At 38.5% G+C, this 27205-nt stretch overlaps 1 protein-coding gene across 4 annotated transcripts in view; it reads right to left on the reverse strand.

Annotated features, from left to right (window-relative positions):
• MOCOS (molybdenum cofactor sulfurase) overlaps positions 1-27205 on the reverse strand; it is a 208428-nt gene that overhangs the window by 72513 nt on the left and 108710 nt on the right. For all 4 annotated transcript variants that reach the window (XR_009419401.1, XR_009419395.1, XM_059481952.1 and 1 more), the window contains exon 5: positions 13828-13904. Coding sequence is in view for 2 of the 4 variants with exons in the window: in XM_059481952.1 (XP_059337935.1) it covers positions 13828-13904 (77 nt within the window). In the remaining 2 variants the exon portion in view is untranslated. The remainder of the gene's footprint in view (positions 1-13827; positions 13905-27205) is intronic.

Consider the following 27205-nt stretch of genomic DNA (forward strand, 5'->3'; position numbering starts at 1 on the left):
ATCTCAGCACTTCTAACTACTTAAAAGTAATGTCAGCCTCTGCCATCAGACAATGATAACAGAGCCTAGTGCTGCCCTCAGCAACCTCAGCTTGAGCATTCTCTCAAAGGTCCTTACAAAATTTAAATACTTATTCCATCATCACTAGCTGCTAGACACAGAAAACTAACAAAATCTGCTAAAAATCAATCCCCTGATCACAGACTGTTGATGCACATCCCCAAAATATCTGCCCAATAAAAAACCACATCCACACAGACTAATACAGAGCAGGCAATGCTTATTCCTGTTGTTTTTCCCAAACATGCACCCTTCATCCCCAGAACCACAGGAGCCACACAATTATTAAAACCTGCCATTTTACATGCTTTATGCCGCTCCTACCTACCCTCTCACAAACATCAGTAGATCCAATCCAGGTATCTCAGACTATATCCATTCCTTTTCAAGGATGCAGAGAAAGCAAGTGTGGAGACAGAAACTCAACAGCTCATCTGGGTGAAAGAAATTCTGCAGCAACTTAAGAGAACACTTCTGCCCGGTAAATGGTTTTGGGAACGTTGGGATAAGGAGTTCAAAACAGCCCTTTTGTCAGATATATGAACTCACCATTCTTCCCTCCTCCTAGTTTGTCTATTGGTTTTTCCTGGTTTTGTTTGGGTTTTTTTTTTTGTTTGTTTTGTTTTTCATTTTTGAGGGTTTTTTTAAAGTATGTAGTGTTACATTGGCTTTTAGGTAGAAGGAAAGAATTGATGATGTTGCCAATCTTTTAATTTTCTTCCCCTTGGCCTCCAAGGCCTCAATTCCCTTTAAAATTTGAGGCCAGGAAAATCTTGCAAAAGCTGCTCCTAACTTCCTTCTGATGTGATTATACGTCACAAACACAAAAACGTAGTCAAAGATTGTTAGCAGGGAGAATGGCAAGCAATGTCTAAGTGTCTCTTCCACCCTGTGCTGTAAAGCAGCTCTGGATGATTTCTTTAAATCTCAAGGCATTAACACTGCTTCATAGCCATTCTGCCAGTTTCATTAATTGCACTTCTATTCCAATCATTTCATAAGCGGACTGTACTTATAATCTGGCTATTTATCCTAATGTTTGATGTTTCTGAGTCACATAAATACATTATGTTTGAATGCAGAGAAGTACTTTGCATGACAAATTTGAGATTTCTGCCGGAAATGTTTGACTGAAATTTATTTTTGCTATCCATAGGGAATAAGCCTCTGCATTATTTGATTGTTATTCACATTTTGGTAATCGCATTACAAACCTCTACAAAGAAATGAAATGGCAATGTGCCTCTTCTTTTTTTTCCTCTAAGAGCAAACGTCTCCCTCCCCCTTCCAGATGCACAGACCTTGAAAAGGCATTAGAAAATTAAAAAGCCAACAGAAATGAAATAATGTATCTATGTTTGAATATTCATTAAAATATGACATTGCTTAGTCACTGCTCGCCATTTGGATGGTGCAGGGTGCTTAGGCAAGCTTAATGCAACAATGGGAATTCAGTCTTGTTTTTAAAGGGTGAGCGGAGACTTCAGTGGACAGATTCCTAATGGTGCTCAGCTGTACTAATTCCATTAATATTTTTAGGCCATAGATCACCTTACATCAGTTGGTGATCTGACTTTATGTTGTAAATAAGACTTCATCAAAACCGTAATAGATCTCATTTCTGGGAGCTATTCAGATCCATCCTGATACTTCCCATTCTCTCCAGCAGCTGCTCTACCTACAGTGCTTTATACTAAAGACCACATGCTTTGTCTAATGGAGTTTTTTGCCCTTTGTTACTGTGGTATTACATATGCTCTTCTCTCCCAGAAACTTCTAGCAACTCCCACACTGCCAAAAAATTTACCACACTTTATGTCATTCTGTCTAGCCATTATCAAACATCACAAGCACAAGAAAGGATGACAAAAAAACATCATTGGGTACTAAAACCCACGAGCCAAATTTATTTCTTGTTTCACCTCACAAATTGCAGCAATCTGTTAATTGTGTCCCCTAGTGCTTTTATATTTTATGAGCATCAAATCACAGCAAGTTTTTTTCCTCTGGAATTTGATGGGGAAAAAAAAAAGCCACAAACCAAAAAATAGAACAAACAAAATTAAACAAAAATGCTGCCTCTTCTCTTACACTTTCTAACATAAATTTTCTAATCGGAATGTCTGATGTACTTCCCAGCCCCTAGCCCTTTGGCAGCACTTCAGAATCTCCTCTGTTCTGTTACACTGCCCTGAAACTCCTACTGCCTGTGCTTCCACCAAGTAACTAGCAGGAACCCTCATCTTCTGTACTTGCAAAAAACAGGAAGACAAGTTTTGGTGGAATGGAGACTCAGGAGAACACGCAGCCTCCCACCCCAAGCACAGCTGCTCTGCTGAACCAGTTGTGCCTGTGCTCAGGGTGAAGAGGAAGGAACTGCACAACACCATGGGCACGTTTTCAAGCAGTGACCCAGCACCTGAGGCTCAGTCCTACCCCAGGACAGCACGTGGCAGGTCCTTGTAAGACATCACCTCATTTATATTATTTATACCACAAATCAGGAAGCCAGCCACATACCCTTCTCACAATTCCTTATGCTAAACATACAGCATGACTTGAGATCTCTTCATATTGGACAGGGAAATAATTTGGAGGCCAGTCAAAGTCAGTCCTCTGAAAATTGCCAGTTATATTTTAGCTTGTTGCAAGGTAAAACACAGCCGCAAACTCCACACAATATAGACACGCAAAATTACCCATATAGAACTGCAATTTTATAGGAGTAAAAATCTCAGAACATAATGAAAAAGTTAAGGTTTCTTCTCAAAATCTCATGATGTTGGGTCAAATTGTGCACCCCTTAATGGGGGTGCTCAAGTCACAGTGAGGCTGATTCAACCTTTTGCATTGTCAGTATGTGATGGAGGTAGAGAGCTATCTAGTTTGCTTAGCTGATACTTCTTGAAAAAGGTAAGAATTCCTTCCAGACTTGCTAACAACATAATGGCCACTAGTCATGTAGTGTGTATTAATGCCAAAGACAGATAAGTGGCTTAGTAATTTAATGAAAGTGATTAATAGAAACATGCCAACCCATTTAACTGAGTAATGATTATCTTCACATCATGTTTGTCGCAATTAAACTTGCACAATCCAAACATCCACATGCATTACCCACATCAAGAAAAAGATATTCTGGAGTTTGAACTTGATTGTTTTCCTTAATAATTGGATGTACCTAGCAGTTTAACTGCCCAGATCAACAGTGCCTTTTGGCTAGCTCAAAGCCCTCTCATCGATCTTCTGCACACATGGTAAATTATTCAGACAATAACAGCTTGCAGACCCCAAATCCTTTTAACGTTATTGTTCTTATTGAATCAAGTGGCATTGGAACAATTGGATTGTCCTCATAGTTTCTTTTCCTGATTCCACCCTCTGTTTCTTGAACACTGGCCTAATTCTGCTGGTGACTTTCTTCTAAGAATACCAAATGCTCTGTGGAACAGCAGGAACAGGAGGCATTATGGGAATGCTCTAAACGTGGCAAATGCTATGAAACCAAAGATGTGTGGGAAAACGTGGAGATTTGTGTTCTGCAAAACAGTGTTTTCAGTCCATAGAGGCTTCCTTTTTTTTATGAGAGCCACATCCCTAAAGGATGCCATTGATTATTTTAGTCTCTGTTCACATGAGCACTCATTTGTGCTGCTGCTTATTGCTGAGCACCCTCCAGTTCTGTGGATGTACTTGTGTGGTGAGGCAATCAAGACTGCATTACATGTTTTAGATTATAAGAAACATCTGATTTATAGGGTGGCACCTAAGTATCTTCCACATTATTCTCCAAGATAGTCCATGGAACCTCTGTTCTCCACCCACACTATGTGAATATATAATTACCAGGGGCTTTATGTCTCTACCGCCTTTGGACCTCACTCATGTTTTTTAGCTTCTACTGACATAAAATTCAAACTTCTGCCTCACAGCCTCTTTCAGCCTACGCAGCACTCTGGTTACAGAAAACAAAATTCTGGCACCCGCAGCCCTAACAAGGATTGTGAATTCAAGCATTCGGCTGGAGAGTTTCGTGATTTTTATTTTTGGAGACAGAGGTGGATGAAACTTCAGTTAGTAGTTTGGGCTGCCACCTGTCTGAGCTCACAGTAGGTACACTGACTACTCAGCCTCTAGACATCACATCTGGCCAAGATTCAGTGGGGAGGGCAGGGGGTGGGGGTGTCTGGGAACAGAAATTTCTTAATCACTTGATCAGCAGTGATGACAGTGAATTAGCAGCTTGTGCAAACCCGAGCCTAAGTAAAATCTGAGTTCTCTCTAGAAGACCTTATTTATCTGAAAATAAAAATAAAAAGCAGATATTCTCACACCAGACAATAAAATCAGGAGAAGAAAGAAATTACAACAAAAAAAAATTTCTAATGATACTTGTTCCAATTGAAACTGGGTTGAAAAAACAGTTGAAGACATCTGCATTAACAGATGTGGTACCATTTCCAAAATCTTACAAAAACAGCAACAATGAAACTTCCACTAATGTCAAGAGGGAAAAATGGGAAAAATAAATGTAAAAAATTTTAAAAGGTGCCTGGAAGCACACTGAAAAGGCACTAGCCTGTTGTTTTCAGTTGCCTATATAACAATTTTTGGTATACTTCAGAAAGTAAATTACCCACACTTGGGCCTTTACCTCTACTAATTAGAAACTGAGTTTCACAGTTTAACATAGAGCCACAAGAAGGAAAATTAATAATAATTTTCATGATTATGTGAACTACATTGAAAAAAAAAAAACCGTTTTAAGGCAGACTTCCACCTCTCTCCCAAAACAGGCTCAAACACAAATGTGTGAGCACCCAACCTACCTCTCATACCTTCTTGGTGATTTCTCATGTACAACTCCTCACAGCACTGACTCCCTCTTATTCACAGCTCAACCAACAAACTGCAACTCTCTCCTCACCCAGCTCACCCACTCTTTTGTAGCACTCCTCTTCTTATTGGACACAGCTGTGGCCTGTTAAGGGCAGGCCTGTTCCTAATCTTTGGTGATTAGTGCAGCTGCACTACTCAGGTGTGAGACTACCTTCTGCATTATTTTCTTACATTCTATCCCTCCACAGAACCATTAAGGTTGGAAAAGGTCTTCAAGATTGACTACAACCATCAGCCCATCACTGCCAAATCCATCACCAAACCATGTTCCTAAGCACCGCACCTAAGCCTTTTTTGAATACTTCCAGGGACAGTGATGACAAAACTTCCCTAAGCAGCCTGTTGAAATGCTTCAACATCATGACTGAAACACTGAGTTGTGCTGCTGGACACTCAGAAGCAAATAGCTTTTTTTCCTTGAAGGTCTTGCCAGTGTAGTTATGGTAGCAAAGTCCTCCTAACATATAGTTCAACCAGCTCCTGTGACAATACTCAACCTAGTCTGCTTGGGGAAACAACTAAGGAAAGGAGAAAGGAGGGAAAAACAACCAAAAAATATTTTCCCAGCTATTACAGAATTGCAACAATTGCAATTAAAGCAGCTTACAAATGGAGATTCTTTGCCCAGTAAAGTCTTCCTTTCATGGAAATTGGGATGTGGATGAAAATGGAAAAATAGGGGGTGTGATATGGATGAGCAGATGTGTGGATCTCTGATCTGGAATTAGGCAGGTACACACAGAGTCGTGAAAACATAACAGAGCTGAAATGGCATTTCAAATGTATATAAACTTAGAGTAATATAAAATGAATGCTTGTAGGATTGTAGCACACAAATGTCCTAAGTAGGTTCAGTAGGATGAGTAGGTTCAGAGAATAAGTACATTTTACTTGAATGAAACTAATCTGAATAAAATTCACTTATTTGAGCACCTCAAATAAGACCTTTAAATATATTTTACTAGTAGTGATTGTGAGAAAAGGAACACACTCCAACTGGATGGATGAGATGCTACTTAGTGTCTTGAATCCACAGGTTACCCAAAAAGGCAAAGTCTAATTTTGAAATATTAAAGACCTTTTGTTGGGATCATGTAATCAATCATCTGTGTCTTTTCAGTTCTGCTTTTGCACCTCTGCAAGGCTATGCCTGTCCCAAGGTATGTGAGTGTCTCCTGGGGGGGGTAGCAAGGCTGGACTGCAGAAGCTGCCAGGTGCGTTCCCAGGGGTTCCTTGAGGACCTAAGCCCAAGGGGGACTTGCTGGTAGCTCTGTTTGTGTGAGTCTTGTTCCACCCTGACGGCCTCTGGGTGTTTAAACCACAACTAGAGCAGGTAGCGCATAAGAGCCGAACCCTCCCCTGGAATGGTTCTATTGAGAGCCATTAACAACTGGGCAAAGGTGACAGCTGAGGCAGATCTGTATTGAAAAAATAAACTGTGAGTGTGGAGCAAGCATTAGACATGAAACCAGTCCCTGTAGGCAAAACAGCTCTCCCAATTATACCCTGTGGTTTCCTTCTTTCCATTTTATATTGACTGAATCTAAATCAATGGAGACTGATAACAATTATTAGGTGATTTAAAATGTTCTGTTCATCTATAATGGATCATAAACTCCTTTTCTCTGATATGCACATTTCTGCTAAAAGTAGCTGGTTGTTCAACAGGAAGCAACATTAGTGAGAAAATAGGAAAAAATTATTTTGCTGTTATTGATTTTGTATCTGTGGATACCCTACTTAACGCTTCTTCCAAAATAATACATTTAATGCTGCAGCACATCTAAAAGCTTCAATGTAGTCATTTCCATATTAGCAAGTCTCTCCTTCAGAGATGTAAGAAATGGCATTGTAGGACCTGAGGAGGAGAATGCCAGTTAGCAATTTGCCAGTAGATGTCTCTGCTAAACACACTGAAGGGAAAATACTCAGTTTGAAACTCCAGTGAAATGCAAGTGGAAGTTCGCATACTTCAGGTGAAGAGCAGGCTAGGACCAACTAGGTCACTAGTCCTTTCTGAAGACTATTTTTACATAGTCACAATAAAAATGGCATTTACTTAAAAGTCAGTGACTCTCAACTTAGTTAAATATTGAATTTGTCTCCTGATATTATCTCACTCAGTAAGGAGACTCAAGAAAGGCTAAGCGTATACATTAACATTCTTGACAGAAATTATGAGTGTAGAGTCGTCTGGAAAAACATTTTTATCACTTAAATCCTAACTTTTGTGAAAACAAGCAGTCCTTCCTACTTCCAACAGAGAACTTCTTTATTAAATATTTTTGCATCAAACTAAAGTACCATTATATGGGAAAAAAATTAGTTTTAGGCTGAAATAGCGCAATGCATGGTAGAATAATTGTGTCCCTGATGGAAAACATTCAGAGGTTCTCATATTTTCTTTACATCTATATGTTATTTGGCAATGGTCTTATTTGCAAAAGCAGAGCTTCTAAGCAAAGAAACTAAGATTAGTTTCTCATAATTGGCACTTGCCGTTAACATACAGCATGATTTTCTGATTAATAATGAAAAAAAAAGATCTCAGAAGGCACAGATCAGCTGGAAAAGCATCTGCTTAAAATACACACACATAATTAGGAGAGGACGTCAAACAGACTTGATTACATATTTCATGGGTATGTGTCAAAGAGTGCAAAGCATTTGACTTAACCCCAGGGTGACTTCAAGAGGATTTACTCTGTCTAGTGTTTGTGATTAACACCATATAATCTGGATCTGCTGAACAAGTGGAGTTTTACATGATATGCAAATTTCATTTCACTTTAATTTAGCCCCTTTGGATTTAGCATAAAATCTCTGTGTTGCATGAAGGGCTGAAACAGCTGGATCCAGTTAACTGGGAAATTAAAAATGCACTAAATGAAATAAGGTAGTCCTTGCCATGGTAGCCAGCACACACTAGAGTGGAACCCTGAGATCTCTGAGGGGTGGCTGAAGGGAGCACTGCTAACACCAGCCAGATCATTTCCACAAACACCAAAACACTGATTCTTCTCTAGTCCCAATGTGCTCTAATTTTTCATAAAACTGAATTATTTCACCACCATGCAAAAGTTCATTTTCCAGGTGCATGTTAGTATGGAAATCGTTCACCTTATCAGTAAAGGAAATTAGCACTCACTAAGTAACATTTTATTTCCTTGTTAGTATATCAAGATGTGGCAAAAAATAATTAGCAATACATTACCCTCTTTAAAATTAAATGGAATTAATTTATTTGTAATTTAATTTGCCATTCCCTTCCAGGTTTTGGTTGGAGCTATACAAAGAGAATTCTTGAATATTTCATATGCATGTTTTAAGAATACAGCTGAACAAGACTTTATTTCCCCATTTCAAAAGAGTATTCTAAGAATAACAAGATCCCTCACCTAATCTACCACTTGAGGCATCAAAAAGTCTTTGGAAGATCTGCACCCATGTCTAAAAGCTGCCACTTCTGTTCTCCTTTGAAAAAGATGGTTTCATAATACTTTATCTCTTAGCAGTGATAATGACAACTTTGTAATGAAAATGACAAGTCCTTCAGGTCCTAACTGTATCTGACACAGAAAATGATCTTGGGAAAAAGTTATTACAGACAGAAAGTGCTTCTTATCCAAGATATCCTTTGGCCGTATGTAGGCAATGCTGCATCATTGCACTGCAATGAGTAGATCTGTTTCATTACACTTGACTGCTGCTAATATTCCTGTGGCTTTTATTGAAGACTTGGTCTTATTGTCTCTCAATGGGGGGTACAGCAATTTCTCCTGCTTTATTTCCTGGAAGTGATGGATTTCACCAGGCTACCTTAGGCAGAACTGGGAACAGATTTTGTATCTATGGTATAAAAAGTAGCCCCCATCTATTAATCCAAACTTGCCTTCCAAACACATTGTATGTGCTTGGCTGTACTTCTAGGCAGTTGCACAAGATGCCTCACCTCCTTGCTCATTTTGTAATACTGCCTCTGTAATTGTTTTAATTTCATCCATAGCCATTAGTAAATGCATGCTCACTTAAGCATGTTCTTTCTAATAAATTAACCACAGTCCCAACAATGGCATCTTTTGATGCAAAAGAACCAACTGAGCTTTCTTTCCTCCTAATCTGCTATAACCAGTCACTTGAATATTAAAATCACCACAGACTTCTGAAATCAGATGTACACACACATTCTTCATATAAGACATCTTTTTTTCACCACAACAGGCACATTTGCATCCTGGAGACAGAATCTATTTTGCCTTTGCACGATAGTTTGCTGTCAGACTGTGAGCCTTTCTCCCTCAGAGAAAGCAACATCTACCTGAATAAATCTGGATTTGAAGCATGAAATATATGTTGGGAATCAGAAATCACTCCTAGAGTAATGGACAGATAAAGGCTTCACAAACAGAAAGCCTCCCCTCAGGGTTCTTCCAGAACATTTCCTGTCATGCTTTACTGGTTTATTTCAGCCACAGGAAATGTAGAACCTGCCCTGCTCAAAAGAAGCTGCAGATCTAAGGGAAGTAAAAAAAATCCCAAAACACTATTTCCACCTTAACTAATCTGGTAGTTCAGCTTGCTAGTCCCAAAGGGATCATTAGCAGAAAAGTTATATAAAATTAAAGAAATGCCCTATATCACACTAAGCTAATCATCTAAGCTCCTTTAATAGACAAAGAAAAGAGCTGATATTGCTGGCTTTAACTCCTCTCATTCTAAATTTCAAAGAATTTAGAGGGATCAGGCTGGTGAAGTAACTGTCTGTTCCACTGATTTCACTGGGAATCAAAATGGTAGCTCAGACATAATTTGTTGACAGCAAGATAAGGTAAATGCCATCCAGATTTTAAATGCAGATCTGAAAACATATTTGGTTACCTAACTCCCTGCTCCCCTTAAGATTAGTATTTATGTGATTTAATAAATGTCAAGTAAATTTTGTGCCCAAGGAAAGGAACTCAAGTATCCCAATTCCTCGCCTATCTCCCATATTAGACTTTGCATGGCCCCACTGACTTCAGTGGAAGCATTCAGCAGTGTCCACACAGATGAAACACAAGTGAAAGTCCTCACAGCGAAACACAATCTCATGTTGCAAATCTAAAAGGGAACAAGTGCAGGCAACTCCTCTGTAGAGGTTCTGACTCATTAGTAGGCCATGGCTTAGTTTTACAGCAGCCATCTGATGTAAGGCAGGAAACTCACCATTTTTATTATAATCCCACATGTAGAAAGAAAGATACACATGCTTGCAAAATATTTAGACTGTACAGTTGGTATTCACATTAGTGAACCCCCAAATCCATTAAAACTATGAATGAAGCCAACACTAAGGATGAAACCAGTAAAATACACAAGCAATGTGGTCCAAGTTTCCAAGTTCAGGTGATGTGACCAGACAAGAGTAGGATGAAGCCACAAACTCTACACAAAAGAAATCCCAGAAATCCCTGACAACTGTACTTAGAAGACCATTGGTTTTTTCTGGCCCCTAAACTGGATGACTTATATAACCTTTAGTGTTTAAACACAATACACCTGAGAATCTGTGCAGTACTATTAAATGAAGGCTGCCAAACATCCCATCACTGACTGCAAGCAGTCCTTGATGGAGCAGAGCAAAATACAGCAAAAGTTCCAAAGACAAAGTTAAAAAACTAAGTTACCATCACCATTTGACATCTTGCACTACATTATGCTTTGACTGTTTTGTGGTGCAATTGTCTTTATGAAAGCCAAAGAAACCTTTACTCTAACAGCCAATCAAGCATATGCTGAATTAGAAGCAACTTTCAATTCATCATCCTTAGGAGACTTAGACTGCATTTTAGAATTTTTTTCCCATACACATTATATTTTCTTCTGAAGTGAATTAATGTTTCCTGAACAGACATTATAATCAAAGTAAACCTTATAACAGTAAGGCACAAATGATGTGTCTTAGTTTCATTTTTAAAACAGATGAAAATTTACTAATAAAAATACATACCATAAAACAAAAGTTTAAAAATCATATAGACACATAAGACCTCTGCGAATGGTTTAAATACACATGCACATCATTATGCAATTCTTGCAGGAAATTGTTCTAAATGGAAGTTGAGACAGGTCAAGGATGTATTCAGATGATATCAGAGTCAGAAACTGATCTGTATGTTTCACAACACTGACTAACACTGAAACTCTGAGTTACTTTTCCATTAGTGATTTTCTTCCCTATCTTCAATAATTACACCAGAATACTCCAGCTAGAGCATATCACCAAAGAACTTCAGCAGTGCTTTTATTACACATTAGGACACGATTAATAATAACATAACTTTGTTTATTTTGCTCGTTTCTACTCTAGGCTGTTTTCAGTCCAGAATGAGAATCATTGTTTGTGTTTGGGGAGTGCAAAGCAAGTGCTCCAGTAGCTGCAGCAAAGTGAGATTCAAAAGTGACTCACATTTGACAGTGCATTTTGCCACTGAAAACTCTTGAACAGTTGAAATGGAAGAAATATGCATAAAGAGGCTTAAAACAAATCTGCAGTCCTTTTGGACTACGAAGTGCTTTTACAGCATGCAACGGCTTTGTTGTATACACCCAAGTGCTAATAATCTCTGTTCAAAGGGAACACTGTGCCTTTGACAGAAATTAAATAATCTGCAAAACTCCATGTTGTCAATGATATTCAGGGGAGAAAAGGATGGTGAGAGGAAATGACAGCTGCAAATCCCTGAATTTCTTGTTGCATCCGTTGTGCCAGGAACATTGAATGTCCACACAAATTGAAGAGCAGGGCCCCCAAAACCTTTGTCTCACAGCCAGAAGAGCCAAGAGACCTGATATGGCTGAGCCACCCTTCACATCAGCTTTGAAAAGTTGACGCATAAAAATGCATTTTATGATGGAAAAAATCCAAACATCACCATAGTTTGGCTATGTTCTACTATCGCCTTTGAGTGGCTTGTTTCATTTCCCTTCTGTATGATTAAATTCTAATTAACAAAAACATATCACATGGAAATTTTTGTGATTATGTAAGCATAATCACAAAGGTTTTAACATGAACATGTTTCAAGTTCCTACTTATCTGGAACAAAAGCTCAATTCATCTTTGGTCATGGAAAATGGTCTAGCACCAGCCCAACTTTGCAGAAAATTCTTGGATCATGTGGTGATTAAAATCCTTTCTAGAATTCCATTTTTTCTTCCACTATGGATTTCTCCAATCTCTTATATCTGTAAAGAGGCAGTGCTGGCACTTCTGCTTTTCAATGTGGCACTCCAGAATTTGACTGGAGACTACTAAAGTACCTAGACTGTACCAGCAGTGCTGAAGTTTTAAAATTATGGTATTTGTCAAAACCATTTTTTATTTAATTTTTCAATTTTCTCCTCTCCAATACAGGTTTCTTCTTGTTTGCTCTTTCAGTTGATGTTTTCCCATCTTTCTACATTTTAGCACTGTAGGAAAAAATGTTTATAAATTTTTAAAATAAAAATATTCCCAAATTTTTGATTTTCATTCTTTATGAAAGGATTGTAAGTATGAAAATTTGAGCCAGTTCATATTTTTGATAACTGAAAGACCTCAACACTATATTTTTATGCCACTCTTCTATCGTGTCATCCATTGATACCCACTTCATTCAGATTCAGGGCTAAGTGTTCCCCTCAGTCTAGTATTAAGAGAATTTTCAATTGTTTAGCTAAAGTAGGCACCAATAAGATGGATGAGAAATGCAACAGAGGAGGTGCTATCCTAAAATCTCACATTCATGGCAGGCAATGCTCCTACACATTAAACCAAAGCCCTGTTCACAAGTGAACATGTTTTTTTTTTCAGAGTGCACATTTTTGAGAAGCATTCTGTACTACAAGAACATATACTAAAGGCTGGTTACTAATCCCTGGTCTCCATGTTGAGCAACATAAAATAAAACATCCGTACTTGTTGGGTTTAGTCAGGCTATTGATGTGGATGAAAACTGCTATTGATTTCCACATGAACTAGACCTGAAGCTTCTAACAGAAGAAGCCTTGCACTGGGAGGAAGAAGAAACCAGAATCCTTCAGATTAATCATGACAATAAACCTCCACAGACACTAGCTGAAATTACACTAACCTGAAAAGTACATAGCCAGTGTCTCTCTGGACTCAGGCATCTTTTACATCATTATGCACTTTATGACTTTAGGAAATCGAAGAGTGCACTGGAGAAGGAAGGTTCAGACATTACACATTAAGTAATACATGTACTTGATCAAAAAACCATTTCAGGAACATCCTTTGTTAACCTGGCACATTGTACATGTGGAAACATGCCACAGTACATCTGCACAGCCTGTGGTGCCAGCTTCCCTGCCCTGTTCAGGAGAGTCCCTGCCCCATGGCAGCAAACACAGAGAGATTGTGCTTTTGGGGTGCTAAGCCAGACAAGAGCAGTCTGTCCCAGAGGGAATGTGCCTTCTCCCAGCACATGAGTATCACCCTTCACATACAGGTTCTGGCTTGAAGTTTTATTTGGGACTTCAGCATTGGCTCCAGGGGCTTCAAAGGTTGACTCAAACAGTGTGAGTCACTCAGTCACTTTCTAGTGTTACTTTCCTATTGCATCTTTGTCAGTGGGAGGCAGATGAGATGTTCTCAAATCTTGCATATCCAGAACAGTCTGGACCCTTTTTTTCCTTTCAAAACCAGGCCAATAGGGAGCATGTGAATAAGCCAGTTACACTGAAGTCTCATCTTCACAATGATGAACATAGATAGTAAAACTAGAAAGGAAAATTAAGGTAGAGCCATAAGAAATATGATCAGACCTGTGCCCTGAGCATAAATCCACAACTGCAGTCTTCAGTATTAGAGTTATATTAACTGACCTGTGAGTTTTTCCAGAACATCAAATCCATGCTTCAGAGCAATGATATCAAGAAAAGAGACTGTACCATCTTCAAACCTAAAGAATGGAATAAATGAGCACAGTAAATACAACATGCAGCTATGGTATTGATTTTAAATCTATTTTAAGAGTTACTATTTTTATATTCAGTGATTCTAACGTGCAGAGTGGGAACTCTTCCCTTAGGAATTAATCTGCCAGTCTTGTAGTGCCCTGTGGCAGAAAAATATTTTCTTCAAAGCAATAGAGGTTCACATAAACAGTTGCTTGCACATAGAAGTATATAATTTTCTCTCCTACATAGAGTAACTATGTACTAACCTACATTAAAGTAATGGTTGACAGTTATGTGTCATGAGCTAATGTCAAAACCCTAATTTACCTTCTGAGAATTTAGGGAATAGGTGGAGATGTGTCCAGCCCCCCACCACCCAATGTAATTACACAGTTGAGTCAGAAGGCTCCAGGAATCTGGTGCAAAGAAGAATCTGACAAAGAGATCACTAACAAATCTCCCTCTGTGTGCTTCTCCTGGAAATTAATTTTTAACTGACCTGCAACTAGAGCATTATACATGGATGGGGGGAGGGGTACACTCCATACCATCATCTTTTAAAGGAAACACCAAATAGAAGCAAAGCCACTGAATTTTATGAACTACTCCAGCCATTCCCACAGTACCAGAGGAGAAAGTGAAGCTCCGAGGTGAGATTGTACTCAGAAATTGATGCACAAAAGTATTCAAGGGACCAGAAGAGACACCAGGGAAGCATCAAAATGTTTCATTTAGGCTTTGTGTGCACCACAGTCCACAAGAAGTTTTAAGGAGAAATCATTCATTTTGCTTCACCACAAAGAAGAATGCAGAATAATGCAACTGATGAAGTCAGAACTGTACAGAACTCAATACTTTGCAAGGCTGAACCTGGGATCACAGCAAGTCTCTCAGGAAGGAGCTATGCCCAAAACTGTAACAGTTAATGCTGGAAATGAACCCACCCTAAATCTCATCATTCAAGTTTAAAATTAAACTTCAACCATGAGGATGAGACCTCCAGAGGGACCTGGTGTTCCTTGGATATTTCTTGGAAAGATCAGATGATATCTACATTGAAGAATTAGTGGACAAGGTGGAACATAAGACACACACTTTTGGGCAAAAATACTTTAAATACATGTTTTATACCAGAAAATAGGGGATTACATTTTTTTTCTTGGGTGCATAAGTTTTCATACTGCATGTTAAAAGCTTTTGGTGCCACAATTAAATATGTCTTGTGAAAAGGCTCAAAGTTTAAAAATGTCATCTATCAAATGCCTTTTCTTTAATAAAATAATAGCTCTCACTTCTATCATAACTTTTCTTACTTCCTATTTTATTTTTCTATAGTTATCAAATATTTTCAACACTGCAAGTGACATCAGCAGGTGAAGAACATATTAACCTTCCAAAAATCTTTGGTAAAGGGCCACACAAAAGAAAAATGCAAGAGTATTGTGTATATACGATAATACGTTCAGCAGCAACAAAAGAAGATAGAGGCAGCAAATAATTATAAACTATGTGATAAGAGAAAAGTGGTGCAGCACTACAAGGATGAATGATCCAAAAGAGAGCACTTATGTTCACATATTTTAACATAGCATAGGCCAAAGAATCCATCCTAGAAATTTCTGAATCTTCCCTACTAATTATTAATAATTGATATTGAACTTTAGAAGAAATCTTGCTGGCTGTCAGTGATGAAATGTAAAAGGGTCATTTGTGATTCGATAGAGGCCTAACACCAGGAATATTATCACAGAGACCTGTGGACCAGTATCTGAGGGAAGCATTACTCTGCCAAAAAAGCCATAAAAAATCTGGGAGGATGAGGGAGAAGGGATAAGGCAGAGGCTAACAGTTGTTTTGGAATTGAGCACAGAAACCTTTTGCTCTGGTTGCAGAAAAGGTCACAGCGGTCCCACATGTCTGCCAAGGAGAGATTACAGAGAGGGTCCCTGAGGGGGAACTGACCTGCTCTGCTCAGTTACTCACAGTGGCCAGCAAAGCAAACAAAACACTGGGAACTGGACCAGAGCAGAGACACTGGCACTGCGCCCATCAAGGAGACTGCACAATTCCCAACAATTTTATCACTATCATAGTGATAAAATTGTAGAAAAGCACTTGAAAGGGCAACAAACATGCCAACATAGATTTTCAAAGACATCTGAGTTGTACCCATAGCAAAAGAGGAGACAACAATTGTATTTCTCTATATCAGATTTGATTATTAGCTAAGCAGACAACTGAAGTACATCCAATGCTACACAATAGGAGATATGCATGGACCATGTCACTTCACTCTTCTAAGATCTTAAATATTTTTATGAAAATAATTCAGAGCTTAGGAGTCTTCTCTCAAATAAAGAAAGTAAACAGAGTTGTGGGCTTTTGGTCAAACCTTATGCTCCAGAACAGGCCAATTGTTGTGGCATGATATACATCCTGCATTTAGTCCTTCCATATCACAAACAAAAGTATCTCCTGAGAGTTCCATGGCAAGCACCAGAAGACACAAAAGAAAGGAAAATAATGCTAAAAATATCTGCTCAAAGATACGGGCAAGTCATCTCTCTTTCTACAATTTAGACATGGACTATTTTGCAACATTCCTCTCTTCTATTTTGTTTGTTCATAGGGCCCCCTCTATTCTTACATTACCAGCTTTTCTGTTCTGATTAACAAAGCAAGAATATGTTGTTATTCCTATAATATGTATATCTACACTACTTCCAGTGCACTTGACTCTCATAAATCCTCCAGATTTAGTGAATACCTGGTGTTCAGCTTCGTGTCAAAATTTTCAGGAATACTGTATCAATTCTGATATTCAGCACATTAAGCCTTAAGTGCTATAGCAGTAGTACCATGGCCAAACATGATGCTATGAAGGGCAGCTGCTCCCTTCTTGGGACACAAAGAGCTCTCCCTCAAAATATTTAACTGTATTAAAGATTGAGAGGAAACATGCTCCTTAAATTGCAAAACACTGTCTTCAGTGGTTATTTTTCTGTTTGGTGCAATTGATGCTTCAAATGAACTGTTTCCCCACTCAGTGGCAGTTGCAGTGTTAGAATAATCACTTCAGGATGAAGTTCATTTGAATGCTAGTCTGGAAGCCATTTCCTGTAGTAATCAAGATTTTGCAGCTGATGATGTATAAAGGATACTTACAAAGGCTAATACTGTGGAATACCAACCCAAGGAACAAGAAGCTTACCTCTCTTATCTAGTTCTTATTATAATTGATCTCACTTAATCATGTCTGGGATGAGCTCAGTTGCTTAGCTGATTGTGTTTGTGAAGCGCTAATAGCATTTCACATCCAATTGCTATCTGACAAACTGACTAAGCAACTCGTGGCATAACAAAGAACAGAGCAGCATGTCTAACATCTGTCCAGGAGTTATGAAGCTGATGAGCTGCTCTCCCTTTCCAAGTCACACAAAAAATCTGCTTTTGGAAGAAAAACTTTTTGAGTCACAAGAGGAAAGTATTGCTTTACAGTGAGCAGTCCTGCCTTTTAGGATCCTCTTAGGGATGGAGATGGGCTAGTCTTTCTTTGAATCTTTATTCAACTGGTTATTATTACTTCTCTGTTACACTTCTGCATATAAATGCTATTTTCTAATGTCACCATCCCACACTTCATGGTAACTGAAACACAGAAGGAAACTGTGACATCTTTGGCAGTTTCAATTAATCCTGCCCTTAGCCAGGGCACCTTTATGCAGAAATAGAATGACAAGAATTCTGGCCTGGACAGATGTGATTTGAAATAAACTGCTGAAGGGCTAAAAAAACCCCTTCGTGTTTGAAAATAGGACTTAGAGGAAATTTGTTGGAAGGCAAAAATATTACCCTGGAGTTTTACAGCACTGACTTAAGACTTCAGAAATTCCCTCAAGACCAATCAACCAATGCTAAGGTGGTGAAATATCTTTCATAATATAAGGTATTCTGCATATAAGAAGTATACAAGGGCTGGCTTTTAGGTGTTTTGGTTGGAAGCATCTGCTTCTGGACTGGGAATGCTGACTTGAGTGACTGAGTTGTTTGAGGGTTTTTTTTTTGGTTTTGTGCTTTTTTCAATTCATTTGTGCAGATAGAGTAAATCTAGATGTATAGACATTCTATCTGTGCACAGTCACAGATTCACAGAATACCATGTTAGCGGGAACCTCAAGAATCATCTGGTCCAACCTTTTTTTGCAAAAGCGTGGTCTAGACAAGATGGCACATTTTGTGCACTACATCTTAAAAGTGTGCAGTGTTGGGGAATTCATCACTTCCCTGAGGAGACTATTCCAATGGCTGATTGTTTTCATTGGGAATGTCCAGTCAGAATCTCCTCAGGAGTAGCTCGTACTCATTATGCCCCATATTTCCCATGTGATTCCTTGAACAAAAGGGAGTTTCCATCTTCTTTTTACCCACCCTTTAAATACTGGAATATAGTGATAAGGTTTCCCTTCTAAAATCTAACCATTTGTCTTACTAGTCACCTTCAGCATGCTCAGCAAGATCCCAAACTCCCCAATACTGATCAAAAAAACATTGCTAACTGAGATATAAATGAAAGCAGTTTTTCTTGGTTTTTGTGGAGCAAATCCAGCAGTGCCTCTTTGCCAGCAGGCACAGCTAACATATGTATAAAGAAGTGGTTCTCCACACATTTCCAAAACTTGATAAATGATATGTTAGCTATTGTTCTTCCAATAAATGTTTAGGCTGTTGAAGTCACCCATAAGAACAGGGTTCTTGGTGATTTGAAGCTCATTTAGGCAACCCAAATATTGCTTTGTTGGCCTTACTGCCTTGGTTTGGAGGTGAATAGCGGAGACCTCCTGTGAGATCCCCCTCGAAGATGACTCCTGTGATCTTGAGCCAGAGGCATTAGATAAGGCTTCCATAATCACTGCTTCTGTCCATTCAAGGCTCTCTTTAACTTGGAGTGTGACTCCTCCTCCTCTTCCCTGCCTGTCTTTATGAAAGAGTCTTCAACTATCAATTACAATACTCTGCTCATGCCAGTTGTCCCACCATGTTCGAGTTATTCCTACAATATCATAACTTTCTGACTGGGCATGCAGCTCCAGTTCCTCCTGTCTGTTTCCCAGGCTGCACGCACTGATATGTATACACTTGGTACATGGTGTTCTAGTTCTCACCTTGGGAGGCAGCTAAGGAACAATTCCATATGTGCAGTTCCTATCCAGAACACAGGCCAGAGCACTGAAACTTTGATAAAAATCCCATCACAAGGTCAAAAACAATCCTGCTCATTTGAGAGCATTGCTGAGTCAATGCAAAGTGCAGCGAAGGAGCACGGGGGGAACATCACTGTCAGCCAGCTGCCACTCTCCCTTACACCGGGGTAATGACTCCATTCAGGTCAAATGAACAGAAGTCATTCCCGAGTTTCTAAAGCAGGTAAAAGAGAAACCAAATCCATAGAGAATGCATATTTCTTGAATAAGCTGCTTTTCTTTCGTTTTTTTTTTTCTTTTTCTTTTTTTTTAAACACTCCTCAAGAGTGGAGCTGCCCTTTGAAGTGAAATGTTACATGAGTTCCTTTCATCTTTTCAATTCATTTATTTTCATCTAATTAAAAAATACAACAATGCAGAGAGGTTTTTGGTATGCATTTAAAAGTAGTTCATTCAGATGCTACTTTTCAGCTCTAACAGATACTCCATATCACCACCACATGAAACATCTGTCCCGGCAAATTCAATTTTTACATTTTATATTTTTTCATGTTTATTATAAAGCCACATTTTCTGGAATTACAACAGCACCAAGGGTATACAGTATGAAGCTCATGGCTGTAGGAACAGACTGTTTTCAGTCATATTCATGTTCTTAGGTTAGTAATTGCCATCTCTTATATTAGCAGGGGAACAGATTTTAATTGGTCTCACTGCTTTCCAACATCAAAACCCAACATTTGCAGAAGGACCGATATTTGTTTTGCTTTTCTTTAATTCAAAATATATCATTACTAGGCTACAAAACCTTTAGGGCCCTGCTCTGCTCTTTAGAACTTTCATCAACTCCTCCAGAGACAAAGTTCTCAGGTACTTTTCCAGGGTATTTGTGTGTCTCCAGAGGACAGGATTCCCTTTGTCTGGCTTTGTCTCCCACAGGTGATATTCTTCATTTTTAGCAATTTGCTAATTGACTGTATCAGTCACTTTCTTAATTGAGGGAAATCCTGGTCACATTAACACTAAGAATTGAACTTGAAGGCAGCATCTCTCAAGCCCAAGCATTTGTCTGTGGGCTTTTTGATCCTCTACTAATAAAATCTTTGGAATATGATATGACCAACAGATGACTAACCTCAGGTACACACTCAATTTTGACTAAATACTTGTTGCTTCAATGGCATTCACTTTGTTTCACACAGTGAATGCCACTGAAGCAAGTAAATAAAATTAGGAGGTAGCCTGTTGTTACAGACACATATGCTACCATTAAACCATTCTTTCGTAATTGTCTAACATTTGTTTCATTACCTGCACTGGAGCGTACTATAGAAAGCCAAGAATTTAAATGGTAGGAGGGCAGTAATAGATGTTAGACCTCTGAATAATACACCTATCTCACCACTTCAGCAGCCACCTTTTTACCTCTGTTAGTGGCACATTACACAATCATGAACAGTGATTTCTTCTCATTCAATGAAAGGAGATCCAGTGCCCTAAAACCAGCCACTTGTGGAGGAGAAAATTGAATTAATAAATCAATCCATTTTTATTTTTCACATGTCTCTGTGCATCTCTCCCTTACGTACAATTTGATAAACTCCTAGCTGGTAACTTTGCTCGCTATATATATCTAGAAAAATCTTCCCCATTTGCACTGAAAAGATTAGCAATCCTTAAGCCTGTTACTCAAATTGGTCTGAGCGACACACTGTGATTTTGTAGATTATCAGCTCCTCAGAGCTCTGAAACAATGAATAAATTATATCTCAGGGATAACATACTCCCCCTGCCAACCCCTACAAGAACCCTCCAAAGTAAAATAATGATAAAATTACTTTCTTTTTTCCTCACTAGAAGTCATTGGTTGCAAATCAACCAAGGCACTGCATGTCACAGGCCAAAAGTTCTGTTTCAAGTTCACAAAATGGGCCAATATATTTTCATTGCATTGCTGTGGCAGATGGGGAGAAACAAAAATAATCTTTCTCTTGTAGATTCCATTATACAAAAGGATATTTCCTTGAGGTATATTAAATTTAAGTCTTTAGGAACATGAGGCCTGCTGGTTAACTACCCTCAAAGAATAATATGTTTAACTATCAGCTTGTTAGCTAGCAATTTATACTCATTCATCTTGACTTGTAACTTATTAATGTCAACAAGAACCCCATTAAGGTGCAATTCAGTGTGAGCAGGCATATTGCAAATGATTTCTGTATCTGTCTGAGTATTTAACATTTGATATGCATTATACTCCCATGATTATATATCAATAATCCAAATGTTCACACCTCTGCTTCCCATGGGAAAGTAATATCCACATATAACCCCAAGTAATAGTTAAAGTGAGCAATTTGCAAAGTGTATTTGCATAAACTGTTCACTGATCAGCTATGAGTAATGAATCATTAATAAAAATTCAAAGCCCCTTCTTTGATTTTCTCCTTAGGAGGTAGGAAAGGATGAAAGAAATTCTGGAAGTAAATTTTTCATAGGCAAGAATCTGACCAGCCGTAACAATTTTTCTATGTACATTATAAACAGATTTGTTTATTTCCTCATGAAGATTGAGATGTAATCTTTCATCCTTAAACAGGTAGATTTGGGATAAAGAATAACTTTGTAATTAACTGCTAAAGATTTAAATTGAAATATCAATTTAAAAATTGGCAGAGAAAAATGGATCCACTTGAACATAAATTCAGTCTTAAAAACCTACACCTAAAAATACGACTGTGTAATGGTGAGTGCCAGTGAGGCAGGCCCAGAGCAGTGACCTTGGATAAGGTTAGCAGTAACTTATCCTCTGATAATGGAGAAAAATCCCTGTGAGTGCTTTCCAATGGGTGGTCTCCATTCCGTACAAAGGTCTGTGCCTTGAAGAAGGGGTTGCTGAGATGTATGAACTTTATTTTGGTTTCAGACAAAAGTGATTTCAGCAAGACTTCTGAAGCATTTTATTTGTTCAGTTGGGGAGTGTGTTACTGATAAATAAAGCTTTATAAAGCCTTACTTATCGGTAACATGTACGGGTGGGTGCGGGTGTGAAAAAACTTCTCTGATGTCACCCACTTCTTTCTCTAGCAAAAAAATTCTTTCCAGAGGTAATTTTCACAGCCATTGTATAGCCAAGATTAGCAGAATGCATTGGGAGCTGTGAATTAGGACCATCATGTTAAATCACTCTGTGTTGAGCACATTTGGGAAAGATGTGCTTGTCTTTTGTGGCAACCCAAAAACTAACGTAAGGAACTTCAAATGTTGTTACTGTCTGTAAGACAGAGGCCCAATGTGTGCTCAGGAATGTGAGGGACCTGGACAGGCCAATTGTACAAGATTTAACAGGGTGAAACACCGAGCCCTGTGGCCCTGTGCTTGGGTCACAACAAACCCAGGCAGTGCTACAGGCTGGGGGCAGACTGGTTGGAAAGTAGCCAGTGGAAAAGGTGGGGATCAGGGATTGTTTAGCCTGGAGAAAAGGAGGTGTTGGGGGAATCTTGCTGCTCTTTACAGCTTACCTGAAAGGAGGTTGTGGCCAGGTGGGGGTCAGTCTCCTCTCCCAAGTAACAAACAACAGGACAAGAGGAAACAGCCTCAAGTTGCACAATGGGAGGTTTCAATTGGATATTGGAAAAATTGCTTTATGGAATGGGTTGTGAAGCTTAGGCACAGGTTGCTCAGGAAAGTAGTGGAGTCACCATCCCTGTTATTTAAAAGCTGTCTAGATGTGGCAGAGAGTGACATGGTTCAGTGGTGGGCTTGGAGGTGCTAGACTAATTCAGATAAAGTACAAGCAGGAAATAATTTTTGTTTTTGCAAAATAGAATGAGTTAGGTGGATTTCAGAAGCTTTCATGAATGTGCTGAATATTTCATAGGTGTCAGCAAGAATAATGCTATCAGTGCTTTTGTCTTTTACTTCTGATTTGAACATGCATGTATGTGAAATTATTGTAGTTGGTGGCATACAGCAACTACAAGTACTAACAAGTGAGCACTAATCAGCTAAAGTCAGTTTAATGTAGGCTATATATGTAGGAACAACACTGTGTATCCAGAAAGGCTGGCAGCTTGACAGAACTGGCATTATTAAATTACTGCTATGAAACAGCTTAGGTTCAGAATACGGTTTTACTGGCTAGTTTGCATTTTGAGACCTTTGTGGTAACAGTAAAATCATCAAAGAAGAATGGGACAAGACAAATACAAGGAAGACTTTAGTTAATAAAACATTCTAAGGTGTATGAGTAGCCTTATTATGCCTAGGAGATACAATCAACTAAGACTTTCACAAGTAAAAACCCTTACTGCTTCTGCACCTCTTTCGTGCTTGAAAAAAATTAAAGAATTGTATAGTAAGGTCTGCTACACCAAATCAGGTGCATCCTGGTAACTACCTGGTTTACTGCAAGCTGTTTTTCCTCTTTGGGACTATAATATTCAGATTTCTTCCAGTGTTTTTTTACTTTTCAGCATTGCTGTGAGGCCTGCTAATACTTCGTACTACCTTGTAGTACCTCAGGTAGTCAACAGGTAGTACCTCAGTGATGAAGACTGGAAAGTTAAGAAGTAAGCAACTTTTCTTTCCAAGGATCAACTTTAACTGATTTTCCAAGCATGGACTGGGTATTGGGAGGTACAAATTTCCAGAAAATTGAATTCACAGCAGTGATACTGTTTTAGAAAGTACTCCTAATTTCTTACTGTTTTAAGCAGTTTGCAGTTTATACTGAAGAAAGTCAAGAACCCTTTCCATGCCCCTCCTCCAACAGAAGCACAGTGATGGAGACCCCAGGAATTTCATGTCCTCATATAATCAAAGTTGTCCTGGACCTGCATTGATAAGGTCAGTAACTGGAGGAAGTTCTGGAAATCCCCCAGTCATCCTAATCCAGAAGAAAGCATCATCTGAACTAACAATTCCTTCAAGAAGCCAGGAAAATTCTGGCATGTTACCAGGCATTGCTGATGCTTGAGGAAGGGAGCCCAGGGAGATAACTCCTGTCCCTGACTTTGACAGAAAAGAGCATGAGTCATGCAGCTGAGGAAACAACAGGGTAAAGGAACAGCAGAGGGCTAGGAGTGTGTGCATCAATAGAAAAATGAAAACCTTAATATTCATAGAAGCATTTGTTATGCAAGCAATGTCATCCCCAGCTATCACCCAAACAGAAAACAGGATAATGAGTGAGTAAAAACGGCAGAGATGTTTATATGCTAAGACAAAATACATGGGCTACAAAATGGAGGGATTACAGCCACTCTAGGACACAACCTTATTAGCATGGGATAGAAAAACAATCATAAAAAGAAATCATGCTAAAGAAAACACAGATAAATACAGGAAAGACAGTGATGAACAAAATGGAAATGTTTTGAATTGAAATGCCTTTGGTGAGATGTTCAAAACAAGAAGGGCTAGTAGCTAAGATTCTGCTATAGGCTATGTAGATATATAGGAAAAAAGTTTTTGGGTCCAAAAGATACTTTTTTATCACTCTCACAGAAATAAAATAATTTTTATTCAAGCAAAACCAAGATAACAGAAATGGTCACATTCAATTATTGTTTAATATCAGAGCAAAACCCAAAAACCCCCTTCTAAAACAAAATAATTACCTGAAAATGGCTTTTACAAACTGTTACACAATACACAATAGGAGACTTTGACTTATTGAAACCTTTGTCAGAGGAATTACAGGTTTACGTGTCACAGATGGATAAACAATCTCAAATGATATTTTGAATGGGACAGGGGCAAAATGAGACATTAATGAAGCTACTTGGCCAGGAAAACTGAACTGAAATAATCAAGTACTTAGATAAAGAGGAGACTTACAGTTACTTGATGTTGAGGTTAAAAAATAGATAGAATTTGCATCCCAAAAGTATGAAAGAAATAAAGAAAATGAACTTTTACAGAAAGTCTCCAGTAATAACCTGCACTAAAAAAAAAACCCTCTTATAAGAAATGTTAGTACTTCTTATTAATGATGACATGAAATCAGAAGTGCTGCTCAGGGAAGGAAGCTACTGTTGGAAAGACAGAAAAAACAGGGATAAAGTGAGAATTCCCAGGAGCCAAGCCCTGACAAAACAAATCTAATTGTACAGTGAACTATTCTTTATATGCAAACAATGGAAAATATTAAGGATTTATAATAACATATAAATATATTTAAAAAAATAAAAATAAAAAGAAAATTATTATGATTGTTATTCAAGAAGCAAAGAGCTGGTGGAAAAGTCTGAAAACTACCTGAGTACTTGGACTCAGATTTTAAGAAGGATGGATGAAAAGCAGGTCAGGAGAGGGTGACTCATGGCTGAAAGTGCGTGGAAAGTATCAAAACTGAAGTTATTGCAACTGGTGTGGAAACTAGTTTCAAAGGTTTTAATGTAGTTGAATCCAGGCAGACAGATGAACTATGTCCCAGAATTATAAAAAATTGGCATGAAGAAGTCCCTAAGACAAATAACACAGGCCCGTAAGCAAATTTTTCAGACCACGAATGGAAACCAGAAAATGCAGTATTTCTACTGAAGAAAGGGAAGCAGAGTTATCCAGGGTACAATACATCTGTTAGCTTGAACTCAGTGTTATGTACTTTCTGAAAACAAGTCCTGAATGAAAGCACAATTAAATGAGTAAATAAAAGCATGTTAAAATGTATCATGGATTGTGCCAACGGAAAATCAATCTCAGAGAGGGTGCCATTTTAAAAGCACATTAATTTTCTAGGTAAAGATTTTTTTTAGGTAAAATGCAGAACCAATTTATCTGGATTTCAGTAAAACATTACCTCTAGTGTCATATGATGAACTGTTATAGAACAAAGAATATTAGAAGAGTGGAACAGTAGGCCAAGAAATTTTGCTGAAAGGGGTACTATTATGCTTGGAAAAGGTTTCCCATTTAATTCCTTGAGCACTGGCTTTGGCACAAGTATCTCTTTTAGTAGTCTCAGTCATGATCCTGGCATATAAGGTTGGAATGTGAAAATAAATTGGGCTGCTGAAGTCAAATATGGAGGCTGTCAGTGCTGGAGATGGGGGCTGTATAATGCGTGCAGCAGGAAACAGATAATGTTGAAAACCCTAAAAACAGAAATGGGATTAAATGTATAATATGCTATAATGTATGATAAGTACATCATCATGCATAAGCCCTATTATGCACTGAGGGATTACTGACATTAACTTCTGCCATGAACTGGAGGACTGTCATCCAAAATATTAGATTTGTCAGTCTATCAGATCAGCTATCAGCCATCAGGACGACAAACAGGAAAACATGCTAGGACTTATGGATAGAAAAATAAGAACACCAATGATAAAGATTTGATAAGATTTTCTGTGGCAGGCTGTATATGATGAACAGAGAGAAGGAAAGCACATCTTAGAGAAGTGTTTGGTTCACTTAGTATAGAAATTCAAATCTAAGTAGAATTGCTTGGTAGATCTAAAGATGGAAAAGGTGGGTAGTAACCAGGAAGGAAAAACAGCTGAAAAATGTAGTTAAATGACCAAACTGACCACAAGGTAGTGTAGACTGCAAACTGAAAATTTGTAAACATCCAAGACGTGAGATCATAGAACCATTTCCGAAGATAAGAAGCGGGACCAAACCAAAACCAACATATCCTCCTTCCCCTCTTCCAAAGGTATCCCCCTCATTCGGCACACAAGCTCAGTATAAAGAGGGGATTATATAGTGTGCATGTATTTGACCATGAATAGGTTGATTACATGACCCATAAAGTTTTTGCCCCCCTCCGAGAATCCAAAAAAAGAAAATGCCAAAATAGCAACTCCTTTTACTGTCTGAAACTGCATATGAAAATAACAACTGCACAAGTTTGTTACTTTGGGAACCCCTGAAAACCCTGGAATCATCCCTCTTGATGGTTTTCCTGTGACCAAGTCAATTCCATTTGACATGCAATTAGGGTGACATCATCTTGCTCAACATCAGCTGTGTAAGAGACTACTGAGATAAGAGCAAAAGAAATGCTCGTACTGACAGGGCTTCAATTCTTATAAATTTGTGTGCAGATTCTGCCAGCCTGAGAGTGTGGTGTATTGACTAGTTCCCTATGC

The sequence above is a fragment of the Ammospiza nelsoni genome, chromosome 1 (genome assembly GCF_027579445.1).
Source record: "Ammospiza nelsoni isolate bAmmNel1 chromosome 1, bAmmNel1.pri, whole genome shotgun sequence".
In the NCBI taxonomy this organism is placed as follows: domain Eukaryota; kingdom Metazoa; phylum Chordata; class Aves; order Passeriformes; family Passerellidae; genus Ammospiza; species Ammospiza nelsoni.